Genomic DNA, 17,929 nt, shown 5'->3' on the forward strand with positions numbered 1-17,929 from the left:
GTGCAGGCAAGCTGGCGTCCTAACTGCAGTCACCATTGCATGGGGTCCCAAAGCAATGCCCCAACCCTGAGCGCTATCCTATAGAAAGGGGTCCACCCCAGGTTCTAGACCAGCTCCTTTGCTTGAGGCAGGTGAAGGCACCCAGAGACAAACAGTCTGGAACAACCATGGCAGCACCCCTGAAGAGACCGCAGTAACGTCACAGGCACCACCAGGTAGTGACAAGGAGATGCAAGGAGCCGAGTGGTCAGGAGCAGCTGGTGGATGGCCCGCCTGTGCAGCCGGTGGCCCCCTGCTTCCCAGCACAGAGAAAACCTCTTGGGAAACTCAGTGGAGAGAAATCAAAACAGCTGCTGCCCTGCCCAGCCACACCCCCCGACAACATTACATCCAGGCTGAGCCCCAGGGAGGAGGACGTGCTTCCTGCCAAGCCCACCACCTGTCCCTGAAGAAAGCAGCCCGAGAGCCACGAGCACAGCGAGCCATCACCGCTTCTCTCACAGGAGCTGTGGGAAGAAGCGTCTGCCACCTTCAGCTCTCATACCTTTCGAATATTGTTGGTCCTCACCAATTTCTATTAAAAAGGGAGAAACAGCGTATTAAGTGGGAGACATTGGGGAGGAGGAGGGGGTAGCCCCTGTTTCTCCGCACAGCTGAGCAGGCAGATGCAAACGCAGACGGCCGCCAAGGCTCAGCCGTCGGAACACCTCGGTTCTCAAACCCCTGCGTTCGCTTGTGGAGTTTAGAAACACACAGGCCCTGCCAGGAGAGTCGTCGGTGAACTGGGGGCTTCCCTGCGTGAATCGGGGGGTTGGGGGCCTTTTTGGGGGCGCCATTTCACAAAGCCTGCACAGAGCAGAGCCGGTTCACTCGCCCGGAGGGCTGTGTTTGTTCGGTGCTGGCCTCTGGGACGGTCTAGGGGGCAGCAGTGAAGAAAAGGCCATCCCTGTCGCCCCAGGAGCCCACCCCTGCTGGATGCCGATGCCGGCTTGGCTGCGTAGCCCGCCGTGGAGCACCGCTTGGCCGGAAATCACGAGGTGGCATGTCTGTGAAGAGAGGAGAGGTGGCAGGACCAGGGGTCCCTCTGCACAGGCGCTGGGGGCCCAAGGGCTGCCTGGGAGTGGTGGCCCAGCCACGGCTCTCTGAGGGGCCCACGTGTGACTAGTGGGCTCCTCTCAGAGGCCTGGTCTGGATAACAGATGCTGTGGCCTCCCACTGTCAGCCCGCTTGCCCTTGGGTGTGAGAGGTTGTCACCCGACGGAACCACCTGAAGATGGACTAGGTTTTGTAATACAGAAAGTAACAAGTTAAAATTTAGTTTTTTAATGGCTTTCCTCCAAGCCATTTTTGTTTTTGCACCAAAGCAACAGTGGGCTACACAGATGGTCATTAGGTTTCCAAAATAAATAAATAAAAGATGTCCCCAAGCCAAACACAAAGTGTCTGAGTGACCAGAATGACCTCTGCCGGCCAGCCTGACTCTACGTCCAGTCCAGCTGGGTTTCCTTCCGGCTTGCTCCTTGGGACCCCCACTCCGTGCAGAGGCACAAATGGCTCCTGGCTTCTCTCTCTGCAGCCCCCCAGGGCCATCACAGCCCACTATTTTACCACCCTCTAGACAAAACCGCTAATGCCCTGGAGCCTTGTCCTTCCTCATGTGCCCACCCACAACGCCGCCTTGGCCACATTGCCCAGGCTACAGGCAAGGCCATGAGAGTGGAGGTGGCCAGGAGGCCACGGGCGCCACTGCCTCTGGCCATCCTCTCATGGGCGAGCGAGCACATTTCTCTGCTTAGTCCATCACTCTCCGCCTGCACATCTCTCAGTACACGCCCTCACTCCTGTCCCTGACAATAAAGAGAAACCCACAGGGGGATAGCCTCAAGTTTCCACTTAAATCCACATGCCACACACGTCCGCCTCCCCTTGCTACAACACTCCCCAGTCTGGACCCCACTCCTCCCTGACACTCCTCCAGGACCTACTTATCCATCAGCCTGAATGCCTCCGCTGACCCTCAGACGAGACCCTCTCTTAGCACTCAGACCTTCTCCTCCCAGTTACTCGGTTGTTAAAATGATGCCCAACAAAGCAGGAAGGGTGAAGGCTGAGGGCTCCCCAGGGCCTACCTGTTCCCACCATATCCCCAGGATCCAGCCCGACACCTGGAACCCACGGGTGCCGGGAACTGTTGTTAAACGAATAAGGAAACCTGTCTTCGAGCAAGGCTCCTGAAGAGTCCCAGGTGATGGGAGGGTCGTGGGAAGGGATCTCACGGGGGGAGCCAGCCCACCATCCCTGAGTGGGAGCCTGGGCACAGAGCCCCCGCCTGCCCTCAGGCTTCCCAGCCCAGAAAGAAGTTTACAAACACAGGCCCCCCAGCAGCAAGCCCTCTGCTGGGGGCGGGGCCCACCTTGTGCTTTGGCTCTTCCTCGTCGTCCATCCTGGCTCCGCCAGCGTTGCTAAGGACAGGGCTCAGGAGGGGAGACGAGCCCTGCTCAGCTGGGCCCAGAGTCACCTGAAACGCGGGGCTCAGGCTCAGCGGGCTCTTCTGGGTGGAGGGAGAAGGCTGAGGACTCTCCATGGTCAGGCCTGGAATTGAACAGGGTGGGGGATGGAGTGAGACGTGAGAAAGGGCTATGAGGCTGACCAGACACCACCACATTCCTCACCACGCGTTAGATGACATTAGCCTGACACGGCCACTTGGCACTTTCTGGAAAATGTGTAAATAAGGCCGCTAGCACATGTGATTCTCAATGTGACATAAAGTGAAAATGAAAACAGGTTGATGGCTGATCAATCCGATTTTGCAGAGAGCAACCACAGATGGTTTGGACCCCCCAGGACTCTGTGCTTCTAGGGGTTTCTCTAGATGATAAAAATACGCAGCACAAGACTGAGAAGAAGGCACAACCAGGGAGGGGGGCCCTTCTGTGTGCACAGAAGGAAAGGCCTATCTGTGGAGGTTAGAGACATGAGATATCACACCAATGCTTACATCTGAAAAAAAAAATGGCCAGTATCATTAATCATTCATTAAAAACACTGGATCATATAAAATTACTCCACTCATCATACTGTTTTCCACTTCCTTGAAGTTTTCATTAACAAGGATTTTATTTTGGTTTTCTAGAATTATACCACAAAAGTAATTAGTACTTAGTTTCCCTCCTTAAAACATTGTTCGCTTTTTACTGGAGAGAAGCCAAAATTTTGGCCTAGTTCTAAGGTGGCTAGTGATGAGGTATATACTGTCATAAACTTTGTAATAAGGAAACTTTCTTACTATTTTTTTAATTCTCAAAGGTTTGTTTCTCATGTTGTTCTATGGGAAATCGGTAACTATTAAATCCCAAATTTTAAAGATACCTTTAAAGCAGAGTTTTACAGGAGGAATTTAACAGCTGTTTAAAAGCTATTTAAGGCAAAAATGTACCTTCGATTTCCAAACGTATAATGTTTTAACACCCAAACTACTGTTATTTCTAACCACGATTAAGTCAGCTTACAAAATGCGGGAATAGTAGTAACTTGACTTGAACCCGTGCTGTCTCCTTATTCCACCCACAATGGCATCAAAATAAGACTCTCTTATATCAAGGTCAGAGACTTCAAATGTAGTCGACTGCAATGACCAGTTTATAGAACCAAAACTTGGTTTTTTAGCCTAAAACAGGTAAGTGTGTAGGAAGGTTAGCACAGAGGAACTTCTCGGAGAACCAGCGACATGCCGATTTCCCGCCCCCTGGGCTGGCAGAAGCAGCTGAACTAGTTAGCCCTCCAACGTGGCCTGAGGTTGGAGGGGGAAGTCCTTATTTTCACATTGACAAATTCCGAGCTCTGCAAAGACCACAGTTTGCTCTTGGGGACGCACCCAGGTGCTTCTGGAGATGAACTATCAACGCTATGATGGCAGTGCTTTCCTCTGGAATTCCTTACAACTAGATGGATTTAAAACACAAGGAAACATTCATTGACATTAGAAAACCTGAGCAACGCAAGAACATGAAACTATTAGCAGTTTATTAGAATTTGCTTTTATTACACATTTAAAATATGCTAAGCAACCTTAAAATAACAGAAAATTCCTACACCCTTCTCCCCCCACTCCAAGGTACATGGACTTGGTCACTTTTGAAAGGATCAAACTGGAACTGAGAACTCTGTGCTAGTCCCTTGAGCATGGATTACTCCCTATGTAGAGAAAGGGCATGTTTCCAAAGATGAGCTATTTAGGATTCGCACTCCAAAATCCTTTTTGTCCCCAATAAGCCCAGAACTGCATAATGATGTACCTTTACACGATGAAAATAAAAAACAAAAAAAAGTCAAGAAGCTACTAATAACTTATCTACTTATTCTTCACAATTGTGTTGTTCAAGGTGTGAAAGCCAAGATGTTTTACACTCGATTATGAAAATAAGTTCACTGTTTTACTCTTGTGTCTTCCAGCACCCCATACAGCACTTCCCTTGAAGACGGACAGCCCCGCAGCAAGTTACTGGTGGTGAGGCTACCAAAAATTTGTGGCAAAACTTGACTTTATTTTTAAAGAGCAGAAGGTGAAACTTGAGGAGATGGTGTTACCACTGGAGCATCATATGACAAGCTCTGTGATCTGTTGGGGTTGGCAAACAGGCCACAGCCAAGGCAGGTACTGGGGCCATCAAATTAGAAAACAGCCTCCCTGGGGGGCTGGTGCACAGCGGTTAAGTTCGTGGGCTCTGCTTCGGCAGCCGAGGGGTTCGCCGGTTCAGATCCTGGGCGCAGACCTACACACTCCTTATTAGGCCATGCCGTGGCAGGCATCCCACATATAAAGTAGAGGAAGATGGGCACAGATGTTAGCTCAGGGCCAGTCTTACTTAGCAAAAAGAGGAGGATTCGGAGCAGATAGCTCAGGGTTAATCTTCCTCAAAAAAAAAAAAGAGGACACAACTTCTAATCAACAACCCCTCGGTAAAGAATTTGCAGAGGAAAGGAGACCCCCCCCTTTCAGAATAGACTCATTTGGAATAAATCACAGGTTCTAGGGAGGTGAAAATTCATCATTTGACATCATTATAGGTACTTCACAAAAATCGTCAACTCACAATTTAGTGAATAGATTAAAAAGTACGACAAACTGCCATTAAACATTTGTTTTTATTAAATCTGTCAGCTACAGCAAAATGTTATAAGTCATACCTACTTTATATAAACACAGATCCTACAAGACAAAGTAAATAAACCTGTGGGGAGATATTTTTTCAAGCAAGTGGCAGTAAACGTGTAACCTGTCTACACTCGAGGCTCTTTGACTGTGCGCCCACATGTCCCCGTGCCCTATCCTGTGTGGGCCACCGTCTTCCTCCTGCGTGTGTGAGGTCACTAATGCATATGCTCCACATCAGGAAAACAAGTGTGGGGCCGTGGCCCTGCAGGCATGCTCTCCAGAAGTGACGTCAGCGCAGTGCGAGCTCTGCTCTTCTGGCCTGTGCTGAAGTGAAAGGGCTCTGCGCTCAGTGCTCCCTGCCTTAGAAAGTCCTGCTGATGCTGGCAATGCATATTGGAGCACATGGCTAACAGGCAGATGTCTTAAGAAGCTTTAAAATGCCTCATCAAGCGTAGGTACCATAGAATATCTTTAGCCTTAAACCGACATGGTAAAGAATTAATCTTAAATATTTGTAAAAACAGACCGCTGTGTCCAAGGTCCTCTCCTGAAAAGCAGCCAGAAAGATTCAACGTCGTTCTGAGTGGCCGGAGGCCCTGCTGTAGAAGCCACTTACGCACAAAGGTGGTGCTTCGCCATCTCACCACGGTATCAAGAATGACCGATTCTTCTACTTGTAGACAAGGAATTTTTGGAAATTCTTCAGTTTCTAAAATTAAATCATTAGAACTTGATAGACACAAGTGGTAGTTATGTTTTACTGCGCTCCCTGTTTCTGCTGGAGTGGATCACACGCTGTCCACCAAGTGTTCACAGACGGGCTCCGTCCTCAAAGCTGCATGTTACAAGGTTTGACTGTCTTCAAAACCGCTTAAAATTTAGAACTCTTACTTCAAACTGTCAATGAGCAACTCTGGCAAAGGATTTTCTTCGGAGTCTTCTTTATTTCCCCAAATTCCTAAATATTCACTTTTGAAATATCATTTTAAGAAGCCAGGATTATACTTCAGTGCTCATCTTGACTTTATTCATCTAACTCGGTGACAAAAGGTAAATATCACATTTAGAGGAAAAGTTAAGCTTACCTTTATTTCATACCTTTAAATTCTCTGCTTTAAAATTCTATAAAAACAATCTTGAAAATCTTTGCCTAATAGGGAGGAAGAATCAGCTGCAGTTTGGAAAATTCAAGGTGAAGTTTGAAGGTGTAAGATCTGGGAACTCCTTCTTTGAACAACAGCTTGAACAATGGATCACTGAACCCATAAGAAAAGGAAAAAGCTGAACTGTCTAAAGAACCCAGGTAAACGTGAGCTTAATGAGCTGGCATAAAACTGTTTCTGGCTCCATTTTTGGACCAGGATGTCATGAGTCATTTTTACACAAAATCTGGCTCAAAAATAAGAGTAGGAGGTAGAAAAATGGCTAATGCCGAGGGGTCCAAGCACCAGTTCATCTCTTACTGTGTATTCTCGCAGAGTTCACCTCCTGCTCATCTTCTCCATCTACGAAGGGCAGGTAAGAATCTGACAGGCATCGCACCCTTTTCATAGGGCCATGAGGCTTACATGAAGCGACACCCACAAAGCTTTGAGGGGTGCCTGGCACTCAGGGGCCACGAGGTAGTCGTGGAAGCGGCTGTGGTTACCTGGAGTTCAGAGGGTGGCATCAATATGCACGGCGCTCCCAAGAAGCATTTTTCAGAGTTTTTTCTTTTGTTTTGTTCTAAATAAACAAGACTCTATCCTTAAGAAAAACCAGCGTCCTAACCTACAGCCCAGCCACACTTTGGGCTATTTGTCTGCATTAGCGCCTGCCAGGTGTGGGTCTTCTCCCTGCGTGCACACACATGGGTGGTCCAGGGCACCCTGCATCTTTATTCTAATAAGTGAGACATTTTGTCTAAAACTGAGAAGCTGTGACTTATGGATCTTCTCAACTACTAGAGCAAGGGAGGCAGGGTCCTCAAAACAACCATTCAAATAAACGAAAAAGTCTGTAGGTGATGTTCAGTTAGGAAAGAAGTGGAATTTGAATTAACATACTTCAAATATAAAGGCCATCTAGTTCTTACCCTCCTAACCGGTCAACCTGTACATCTAGTAGAGAGATGCTTTTGAGCAGTTTCTTGAAATCTGGCTTTATCATTGAGGTTCCTCCTCAGGGGATGCTCCTGCTCATGTCACCACTTCATCCCTGAGCAGAGACGCTGGGCAGTGGTGGCATCAGTCAGAGAGCAGGGCGAGTGTGACGTGGAAGAGAACTGATGCTCTTGTCATTCCCTATCCTCTCCTCTAGGTGGGGAAGTGACCCCCCTGCAGGGTTCTGGGGAGTTTGTGCTGACACCATGACGCCCTGCTCCGGTGTGTGGCAGAGCACAGATGCTGAGCTCCAGGAGGAGCACGCTGCCAGGTGCCTCCCACCCCCTGGCCACACTGGGTGCCAGGCACCTTGAAACCCCAGGGAGGAAACCAGCACCTCCCCCCCGCCCAGGTCCCTCTGCTGCACCGAGTACCCCGGGGGGAGGGGGAGGGACCTGTTTTTACAAGGCTTGCTGCAGCCACTGTCCAGGAGGTGGGGGCAGTATCACATACGCTCCCAGACCTGAGCGGGGCTGGAGAGGCATGAACAGTTCTGTGGAGGAAGCGGAAAGCTTGTGTTGGCCGAGTGGGAAACCCAAGTTCAGAGCTGGAGTGAAGACCTGTTCAGAATCTGAGCAGCTGCTACACTTTGGGTCAGGATTTTATAGGGTAGGTCCTAGCTGACTAGGGAAAACAGGTGGTAGTGTTCTCTTTCAGAATCAAGAAGCCACCAGCATGTGTTCTGTGCACAGTACAAGCCCAAGGACTACGTGGATCATCCCCAACACTGCAAACAGCGCTGCCCCAGCCAGCGCCTCAGAGGCTGGGTGTGGGCCCAGAGCAGCAGACCACAGGCTCACCTACATCCACCTCTGCACGCTGGCCACATGGGCCACATCAGGTCCCCCGAGCAGAAAGCACGGAAAGAGAGCTAACACCGAGAAAAAGGAGGCGCCTTCCCCTGTGGCCCCGACAGCATCGCCATCCACACCTGAAGTCAGACAATCTGGACGAGCGTCATGGTGCCTACTGTTGCTCAGACGCCTATGAAGTGAGAGAGACGTCAGTGAAGATGAAAAAAAAATACGTAGTTGCTTCAAGGATTCATTTAATATGCAAAATAATCTTTAATTTATGTAAATAAAAACTATAAGCAAGTAGTGGGAAATAAAGCGAAAAAGCCCATTTAAAAATTCACAGTGGATATTTCCTTATTTTATTGAATAAACAATTAAAAAATTCTGAATTAGTACATATCTGCAAATTTATAAATGGCAATTTCAGTGGAAAACAAATTTATAAGTACCACAAACCAGGCAACATAAATGTCTCTTTAAAGAATGAACCAGTTCAAACGCATAAGGAAATGCCAGTTCCTGTCCTCTTCATTTCCTAGGGGCCTGCAGACGCCTTCATGCAAAGACAGCACTAGGGACACTTCAGGCATGGGCTGCTGCGTGCAGAGGGGCCGACAGTGGCCACCTGTGACAAGCTCTGTAACTTCAGGACAATGGCCAAAGCAAAACCCAGCAGAGCGACCCTGTGCCCTTGAGAAGAGATACTAAAATTCTCAACTTTAAGTGCCCGAGAAAACCTTAACATTTTTGTTCTAGCAATGGATTCCTTTTTGACATTCCATAACAGGGAGGGAATAAGCATACCTTGAAGGCACAGGAATTGGGATCAAATGTCATGTAACACATGGGGACATGGTTCACGTGCTAGGTGTGTGCACCACGGGATCATAACCACAGCACGCATGATGCTTCCAATTACTCCTTCGGGACAGCCGATGCTGGAGGAACGTGCATTGAAAATCAAGAGACACTTGTACACCAAAGCAACTAAAAAGGACTTTGCAAAATGACAAGAATAGGGATGACTTAACCAACAGGTTTTAAGATTTTTCATATTAAACTTTTTTTGGTCTACTATTTTTATAGCCCACTCCTCTATCATTACTACTATTTTTAAAACATATGTTAACTGAAAAGGGGAATCCTAACCTAACTCCATACTTAGAGAATTTCTTTCTAATATAAAAAAGGCACACATTAATATCCAATGATTTAAAAACTACACAGTACACACCATTACCTACTTTAGTGCAGTCAATCTTACTAATATGAAACTGTACTGTTGTTAGACTTTAAATACTCATATACTGGATTATGTAAAATACCTGGACTTTGGAAACTTAAATACAAAAATAGACTCGATAACTAATAAAAATAAATATTCTACCTCAGACAGAGTGTATGATTAAAGGTGGACTGAATCGGGGCAACGGGCCCTGCCTGCTGGGGGCCTTGCCATGTGGACTGCTGCAGGGCTTCTGTCAGCTGGCTGCCCAGCACACCTGGCTGCGTCAGGGCTGGTGGGAGAGCCTCTCCTGTTGGATGTAAGGCTAAGAAGAGCAACAGGTTAAGGAAAACTGTCAACACTTTGCAGGCACTTTTCAACTACACATTCTCAGCAAACTGGCTCCCAGGCTAAGAAGTGCTGGTTATGAGTCTGCAAATGTCATTCAACTTCAAACATTTATCCTGTAATCCAGGTCTTCCTGGAATCCACCCTCCCAAACCCTGCATAGGACACAGGCTTTCGAAGAAAATGTGATCAGAACAACAGCCACGGCATACGGAAGAAAGCCTAATGCTGGCTCAGGGGATGGTGGCCCCAATCTGAACTGTCCTGGGTATTTTCATCTTTATTATAAACCATCTCTCACTAAGATAAAAGAGAACAATGTCACTGCTTAAGCTACCTGCTACAAGGGGAAAGACATGATTGGTAGTAGGAAGTGTCATCCTTCGGGCTCCCTTTCCCCCGGCTTCTAAGGAATTCCCTCTGGGTGGGGGTTACAGCCCACTCAAAAGTGAAAGGGGAAGGAGGGCCGTGACAGCAACTCCAGAGAAAGCCACAGCTGATTTTTAAATAAACCATTTCATTATAAAGGAAAAGCTGTAAACTAAAAAATATTATGAACACTCTGGAAAAGGACAGCTATTCAAAATTTCTCCAGATCTTGCCAAAAAGCTAAACCTGAATTTAAAAATAACACCTTCTCCAGCAGCGTCCACCAAGCGTCTAGGAAGCTCTGGAGCGGCGCTGTCCCACGTGGAGGCACCAGCCACGCAGGGCTGTGGGAACGTGGCTGGGGTAAGCGAGGGGTGAGTGCTCAGTGGGCAGCACAGCTCCAGGCCCAGCCTTGGAGGTACAGAGGCCTGAGGGGCAGGCAGACAAGAGCACAGGCGGCCGACTGTGGGACACAAGGCAGGACCAGTGGCCCAGGTTCTTCCACAGGCCACTGTATGAAAGGGGGGTCTTCTGAATGAAAGGAGCCTTAGGAGCTATGGCAGGCAGATGCAGTGAGCAGACTGTGTTTGGGTCCTGACTTGAACAAATCGAACATTAACAGGCACTTGGACAACTGGCCAGATGGAAGCAATACATCCTCAGTGTTAGATGACACCAAGAGATTACTAGTTCTGTATGACGACGTCTGTGAGGGGCTGCGTCAGAAGGTGTCCTTCTGCTTCAGAGACACATGCAGAGATTCTGTGGAGAGTCGTCAGCATGCCAGGGACCCACTTTAAAATACTACAGCAGCAGAACAGAGCAGAAGGAAGGGGTGGCGGGTGCCAGGTGCTCGAGCATTGGCAGCGCTGAGTCGGGGGAGGAGGCATTCTCTGCCCCCCGCAGCCCCGGCTGCTCCAGGAGTGGGCACCCAGCCCGGCAGCAGAGCTGGCTCAAACCCACCCACATCTGACCTGCTGCCCAGACACTAGGGTTGGTTCCCTTAAAACAGAGAGAGGACACTTGTTAGTTCCGAGCGTCACCAGGCACATTCATTAGGCAACATGGACAGAGAGAGGCAGCCCCCAAATGACTACCAAGGTTTAGGAGAAGCTCTTCAAATGTGACATATATTAACTTCTCCACACCACAAACCCCAGGTTTGTCTTTTGTGACACAAAGGGAAAAACAAAATGCCTAGAACACACTCTCCTACTCAGTGATTCCTGACTATAGCCCATTTACCACGAGCCCTTCCACCACAGGCACACAATCTCGTCACAGATGTCAGTCAGCCAGCACGAAATTGTATCCAAATGCCTCCAGAGTGCCGAGGAGGCAGGTCTGAAGAGGAAGGGATGGACAGCAGTGACCGCACACGTTGTGGCCCAGGCCCGTGGACCAGCACACGGAGAAGGCTGCAGGCTGTGGTGCAGGTTTAAGGCAGCTACAGACGTGGAAGTGCTTTCAGCCCAAACCCCTGCTGGTAGCCAACCTACGCCAACGAGGAAAGAGAGGCTGAGCCTGGCACGAGGACTCTGGCAGCTGAGGCACCTGAGCACGGGTGAGCACGACAGCTAATGCACCCTGGCAGAGGACGAGGGCCTTGCACAGGACAAGGTACCACAGGACACTCAGGAAGAAATGAACCTCTAAACACTGTATTCTCTAGCAGGTAAGGCCAGAAAGGATAAGCAAAGGCCCAAAAAATAAAACCTAATCCGTGGTCTCGTCCGACAAATTCTACAGTGTTTGTGCAGGGCCTATGTGGGTCCAGTACTCATGGGGGTGCTGGGCTGCACAGCAATGGCTTCGTTTCTCCCCTGGTGTCCACAGACGGACACACCCAGGCTGTGCTGTGAGCACCAGCCCCGACTCCAAGAGTGGGGCAGACCTCAGCACCGAGGGCGTCCCTGCACCGGGGCACGGCCACCTCAGCCAGTCTGTGCACACGACCTTTCCCACTCCCTTGGGACGGACAATGCCCATGGCAGGGTCTGTCAGAAACTAGTGACTGCGTATCACAAACCACCTCACCTAAAAGAAACAACATTCATAAGAAAGAATGAGCACACAGCCCCTCGCCGTCTGGGGTGTTCCTGGGGTGCTTACCCTTTTTAGGGAAGAACCCACTCCCTCAGTCCAAAGCAAACGGTTCTCTGGTCTGAGCTTACACTACAAATCTCAAGGCAATCAGTGTACCTGGTTCTGCTTTTTCTGTTACCAAATAGCTATTACACCCCCTATTAACCTGGATAGAAGAAAGTTCAAACTTACGCTGCCTTTAAACCAATCCCTCTCCAAGTGCACTCTCTAAACACAGCCCCCTTTCTGGGTCTACAGGCACTAATGGGACGATGCCTTTGGCACTGAGACACCCTGGGCAGTCCCAGGGATCCTGCCGTGAGCCGCTGAAGACCACGGCATGCAGGAGGCTGCGGCCTCCACCGCCTTTCCCAGGACTTGGGTCCTGTGGGGCTTACTCGAGACTGTGCAGTGGCTGTACACATTAAACAAAACCTCCGTCCTCAGGAATCATGGGCCGCGTGCCTCATCTTAAAAAGCAGCAGTAGGCATAATACACATGTTCTATTAAAGACCAACATGAATCAGAACTGTGTAACATTCAAAATGTTCAGCACCAGTTTTTAGTTAAATCAAAGCATGTGCCAAAAAAATAAAGCTGCAAAGACTAATTTATCAGCCACCCCAGGAGGACTAGCTGGAACTATGCATCCATTTTAAACGTGATGCAGAATTTTTAACATCATTCCAAGTGAAAGTTTCAATTCTTTGACATTCAAAACAGAATAATCAACCAGAGAATTAGGAAAAAAGAAGAATGTCTAGGCACAAACACAAAATCACTCTCTCTGTCTAAAGCCAACAATTGGAGCTCTCACTGCAGAGTGAGTGGTCATCCTGTGAGGGGGCCTGGGCGTGCTCAAGATGGGTTTTTATCTGTCTGCTCTCCTGGAGTCAAATTCTTTACATTATTCTGCAAATCGAAAATGACTCTCTCTCCAGCTGTCTGTGCAAAAGGGTTGCTGAAGAAAAGGCTCACGTCTAGGGGGGCTGGGGCCTCAGAGCCCCAGGAGTCTGTGTCTGTGCTGCTCGAGTCCTCGGCCGTGGTGGGCGGGTAGCTGAGCTGCTCTAACTGGTCGATGATGTCAGAGAACTGGAAGGCCGAGCTCGACTCGGAGCGGACTGAGCAGGCGGGGAAGTTGGCCATGGAGCTGGCCTCGGACTGGTTGGCTGAGCTGGGTGTGTGCACGGACAGGCCGCTGTGCAGCGGCATGTTGCTGAGGGAGCTGTTCTCAGACTGGTTGTTCCTAAGCGAGCTGGTCTCAGAGGGGCTCAGCAGGCTCTGCATCAGGCTGGCCTGTGCCTTCACCTCAAACAGCTCCGAAGTGTCTGAGGGGTGCACATTGCCACCAAAGTCACTCTCCTCCTCAAATTCAAACCCATGCTCTGCGTTCATGTGGACCGCCTCAGTAGAGTACCTGTCTGGGCTGGACTGGGCAGACCCGGGGCGGCCACACAGAGGGGCCTGCAGGGCTAAACCGCTGTAAGGGAAAGAAAATGCCTCAGAGCCTCCGGCAAAGAAAGAGATGTCTGCCGGATCATCATCTATGAACTCCTCGGACACCTGCAGCTGGGTGTTTGTCAATGTGAAAACAGCGCCCCCCCCACTGCTCTGCCGCCCACACAGGTACTCCCCCTTGGAGGGGGATGAGCCCGCGGTCAAGTCACCCTCACCACAGGCGGTTTTACCAGCAGCTCTGAGCTCCCTGCTGGCCCCCCCTGCATCTAGGTCTAAGGGGCTACCACTCTGCCCCACAGGACTGCTGGGGCTGCAACTCCTCACAACATGACACAACCCAACACCTTGACAAGGCTGGAGCGCAGGGGCCCCGGGGGGCTGGGCCCATCTCGAGTCAGGGCCTTCGGCTGCTGCTCCACTGCTCCTCTCTGCAGCTGGCCTCTTGACGTCAGCAGCCTGGGGCTCCGTTAGGGAGCCGCTGCTGTCCTTGAAATCAGGCGGGCCAGGAGGGGCCAGAGGGGAGGTAGGGACCGAATAGAAGGAGGCATTTATTGCAGATGGGGATGCAGAAGTCCTCACGCCCTCGGTGAATGAGATGCTCTGGGGATCAAAATCAAGAAAAGAAAAAAAGGAACACATAAAATTACAAATTACCATTAGAAAGTTGCAAAGAGAACTGGGCCCAAATTAGCACATTCACAGATTTCTATCACACCTTTTACAAAGAAGGGCAATTGAGCAGACTTTCCCTTTTAGAACTCAAGATTTGTAAATACAGACAGGATTTTAAAAGGACCCAGGATCACTTGTTGACAATCTCTCATAATTCCATTTTTTTCTCTTATGGCATTAAATGTTTATAGTAAAGCACATCTCCATCACTAAAACCTAGCCATGTGCACTCCCATGTCTCCTTGGCATCCCGTGTCACCTTGAAGTTGCATGAGAATGTTTCCTGAGGGCTAAAAGACAGCTAGAGAGGGAGTGAGCCGTTCCACTCAGCTCACAAGATCCTAAAGCAAAGTGCCCACAGGCGAAAAACATGCCCAAGTCCTGCGGCACTCAGCTTTCCTCCATCGGAGAGAGGGCCGCCAGGGAGCGATGGAGTGCATCAGTGCACTCACAGAGGCAGTGGAGGCCGAGGGCTCTGCCTACAATGCTCCTGGCCAATACTAGTGGCACAGGAGCCCTGAAGCATTTCCAAAGCACTGAGTAGCCCAAAGCATGAGTGAGGAGAGCTTCATGAACAGGAGGATCTGCTGGAGAGCAGTGGCCAGAGAAGTCAAGTGGCCACGCTGCATTACTGACACCCACGGTGCCCTGCACCATGTCCCCACTCACAGTCCCACACAAGGACATGGAGTGAGCCCTCTCCACTTGTTATGTCACTTCTCATGTGTCACTGAGACACAGCCATGCTTCCAGAAAACCCCATACCACACAGACACACACAACACGATTGAGAGGGTGGTAGACCAAAATACAACCAAACAGTATGGAATAACTTTCTGTGCAAGGAACAGTATGCAACACAAACAAATTCAATGATAGAATGCATAGCCACCAATGTTTTAGAAACAAAATAGTAGCTCACAATCCATAAGATTAATCTATTTTCAAATGTTTATCATATCACTTTTTCTTAATCAGTCAAGCATATTCAATATTCTTTTGTGGCTTTTAAAAGACAATATCAGAGAACTGAAAGCTTAGATGTAATTTTTAGACTATTCAGACTATTTTAGACTATAAATTTGAATGTTGTTAAAGAAACAAAAATAAATTCTGTAATTTCAATCGATTTAACAAGAAATTCCTAAATAGGAAACATATCTACAAGAGTTAAAGGATGTTTTTATTTTTAAAAAAGTTTTGGGGGCCGGCCCCGTGGCCTAGTGGTTAACTTCGCACGCTCGCTTCGGCGGCCCAGGGTTTCAGCGGTTTGGATCCTGGGTGTGGACCTAGCATCATGCATCAGGCCATGCTGAGGTGGCATCCCACATGCCACAACTAGAAGGACCCACAACTAAAATCTACAACTATGTACTGGGGGGCTTTTGGGAGAAGAAGGAAAAATAAAAAATAAAATCTTAAAAAAAAAAGTTTGGGACATATGAGCTTTAATATATGAGTTACAACTGTAGCTTCTGGAAATACTATAACAGGATAAACTACAAATTGTCGACAAAAATTACTATTGTGCAGAAATAATTTATAAATAAGAAACTATATAGCTGCATGAGGAAAGAGTTATGATATAATATTACATGAAAAGAGCTTGCATGTGGAAGTTAATATGCAAACATGAACGGGAAGGGATTATAGTGGAGTGGACCGAAACACAGGCCACCGGGTCCCAGCACAGGGGCAAAGAACTGCTGCTATCACATTTTGGGACACTGTGGTCATGTTTTCCTATGAAGTGTTCGTGTGTGCCTGTGTGTACGTCTTTGTTTTAATATAGATGTAATCACGTCAAACACATAGAGATGTAAATTTGTCTCCTGCTTTTTACCCTTAACGTAAGAGCGAAAAATCCCACTCAGTGAATACAGCTTAACTACGTAAATCACTTCCTTAAGCAGGCATTTAACACTGATTCAAGCTTATATAAAAGTAATATTCACTCAGTTTTCCTGACAACAAAAAGCAGTATGTGTCCACTGTAATAAAAAATTGCCTAGAATCATCCTCCAGCCTTTTATCTCTGTACATCTATTTGTCTTTTTAAATCAAAATGAGGATCGGGGCCAGCCCTGTTGCCTAATGGTTAAGTTCAGTGTGACTCACTTCAGTGGCCCAGGATCAGTTCTCAAGCATGTACCTAGACCACTTGTCAGTGGCAACCCACAGAGAAAATATAGTAAGACTGGCACGCGTGTTAGCTCAGGGTGAATCTTCCTCAGCAAAAAGAGGAAGATTGGCAACAGATGTTAGCTCAGGGCCAATCTTCCTCAGCAAACAACAACAAAAACAAAAAAATGAGGATATTACACAGGCTGCTTTGCAACCTGCTAGTTTCACTTAGTAATAAATTTTTAATGTGTCTCTGGTCAAGCACTATTCTCCTAAAACAAGATTTTTAATGGTTTTCAAGCAGTCCATCATATGGACACACCGAACACTCCTGCTCAATCACCCAGCAGAGACAGTGCTTTTCAGGATTTCTGTGTCACAAATGACACTGTGACGTGCATCTGAATGCACAGACTCCTCTTTACTTTAGACTCTTTTTTTTTTTTTTTTAAAGATTTTATTTTTTCCTTTTTCTCCCCAAAGCCCCACGGTACATAGTTGTGTATTCTTCGTTGTGGGTTCTTCTAGTTGTGGCATGTGGGACGCTGCCTCAGCGTGGTCTGATGAGCAGTGCCATGTCCGCGCCCAGGATTCGAACCAACGAAATACTGGGCTGCCTGCAGCGGAGTGCGCGAACCTAACCACTCAGCAACGGGGCCAGCCCCTACTTTAGACTCTTTTCTGCAAACAGGGACCCAAGACTAGAATTGCTGCGTAAATGACACAACTAATTTTAAGACTCTTGTTACAACATTGCCAGATTATTTTCCAGAGGGTGCAGGTGATTAATATTGTGTATGTTTTAACAGGAAAGACTAACCTGCCTTGGCAAGTCCGCAGTCAGAGCACGGATAGACAGCCGAGTCTTGCTGTGTCTCCTGCAAACAGAGAACAAGCATGAGCCACCAAGCCTTCCTGTGCTGAGACCTGTTTCTGAAGCGGCATGTGCTGTGCCCATGAGCAAACCCACATACATGTGGCTAAGACTCTGATAACACGCCAGAAGGATCTAACTAGAAATGAGCAGGGTCACAGAAAACAGGAATTCAAATCAAACACAGCTGTCCCACAAGGGGGACAATCCTCCCCTACACTGAAGGAAAAGTTCCACATGTAAAGAAACAAAATGGATTTCCAGATTCTAAGTTTATCATACTATGTATAAAACATTATATATAAACTAAGCTATGCAGACTGGAGATTAAAAAGTAGTATCTGTGTCCATAGACAATAACTGCGTAACGATATTACAAATTCACTATCTTTACAAAAATAAAAAACAGAACGCAAGCGTAAAAAGACATGTTTATGTACTTGAAATAACTTTTATTCAAATAAAGGTTAAAAATATTTAAAGTATTAATTTTAAAAGCATGCACTTACACCATAAAGACCACAGAGCTTACCTTTCATATGGAATCCTCTTCATCCCACCGTCTTTGACATAATCTGCTAGCTGTTTCTGAGTTCTCCCACTGTGAACAGAGGTTCACATTTTAAAGAAGAAAGTCAACAGTAATTCACAGCATTACTTTTCACAAAGGCAAAGAC

The 17,929-nt window shown here is 47.9% G+C and overlaps 1 protein-coding gene across 4 annotated transcripts in view; it reads right to left on the reverse strand.

The window, feature by feature from the left end:
• FARP2 (FERM, ARH/RhoGEF and pleckstrin domain protein 2) overlaps positions 1-17,929 on the reverse strand; it is a 108,887-nt gene that overhangs the window by 22,519 nt on the left and 68,439 nt on the right. For 2 of the 4 annotated variants that reach the window (XM_046643755.1, XM_046643754.1), the window contains exons 11-15: positions 17,785-17,853; positions 17,199-17,256; positions 13,927-14,182; positions 2,414-2,592; positions 545-574 (exon numbers count right to left, since the gene is read on the reverse strand). In XM_046643755.1, coding sequence (XP_046499711.1) covers positions 545-574; positions 2,414-2,592; positions 13,927-14,182; positions 17,199-17,256; positions 17,785-17,853 — 592 coding nt within the window. The remainder of the gene's footprint in view (positions 1-544; positions 575-2,413; positions 2,593-13,926; positions 14,183-17,198; positions 17,257-17,784; positions 17,854-17,929) is intronic. The other 2 variants (XM_046643757.1, XM_046643756.1) reach the window with 1 other exon arrangement.

This window comes from Equus quagga, chromosome 17 (assembly GCF_021613505.1).
Source record: "Equus quagga isolate Etosha38 chromosome 17, UCLA_HA_Equagga_1.0, whole genome shotgun sequence".
NCBI lineage: Eukaryota > Metazoa > Chordata > Mammalia > Perissodactyla > Equidae > Equus > Equus quagga.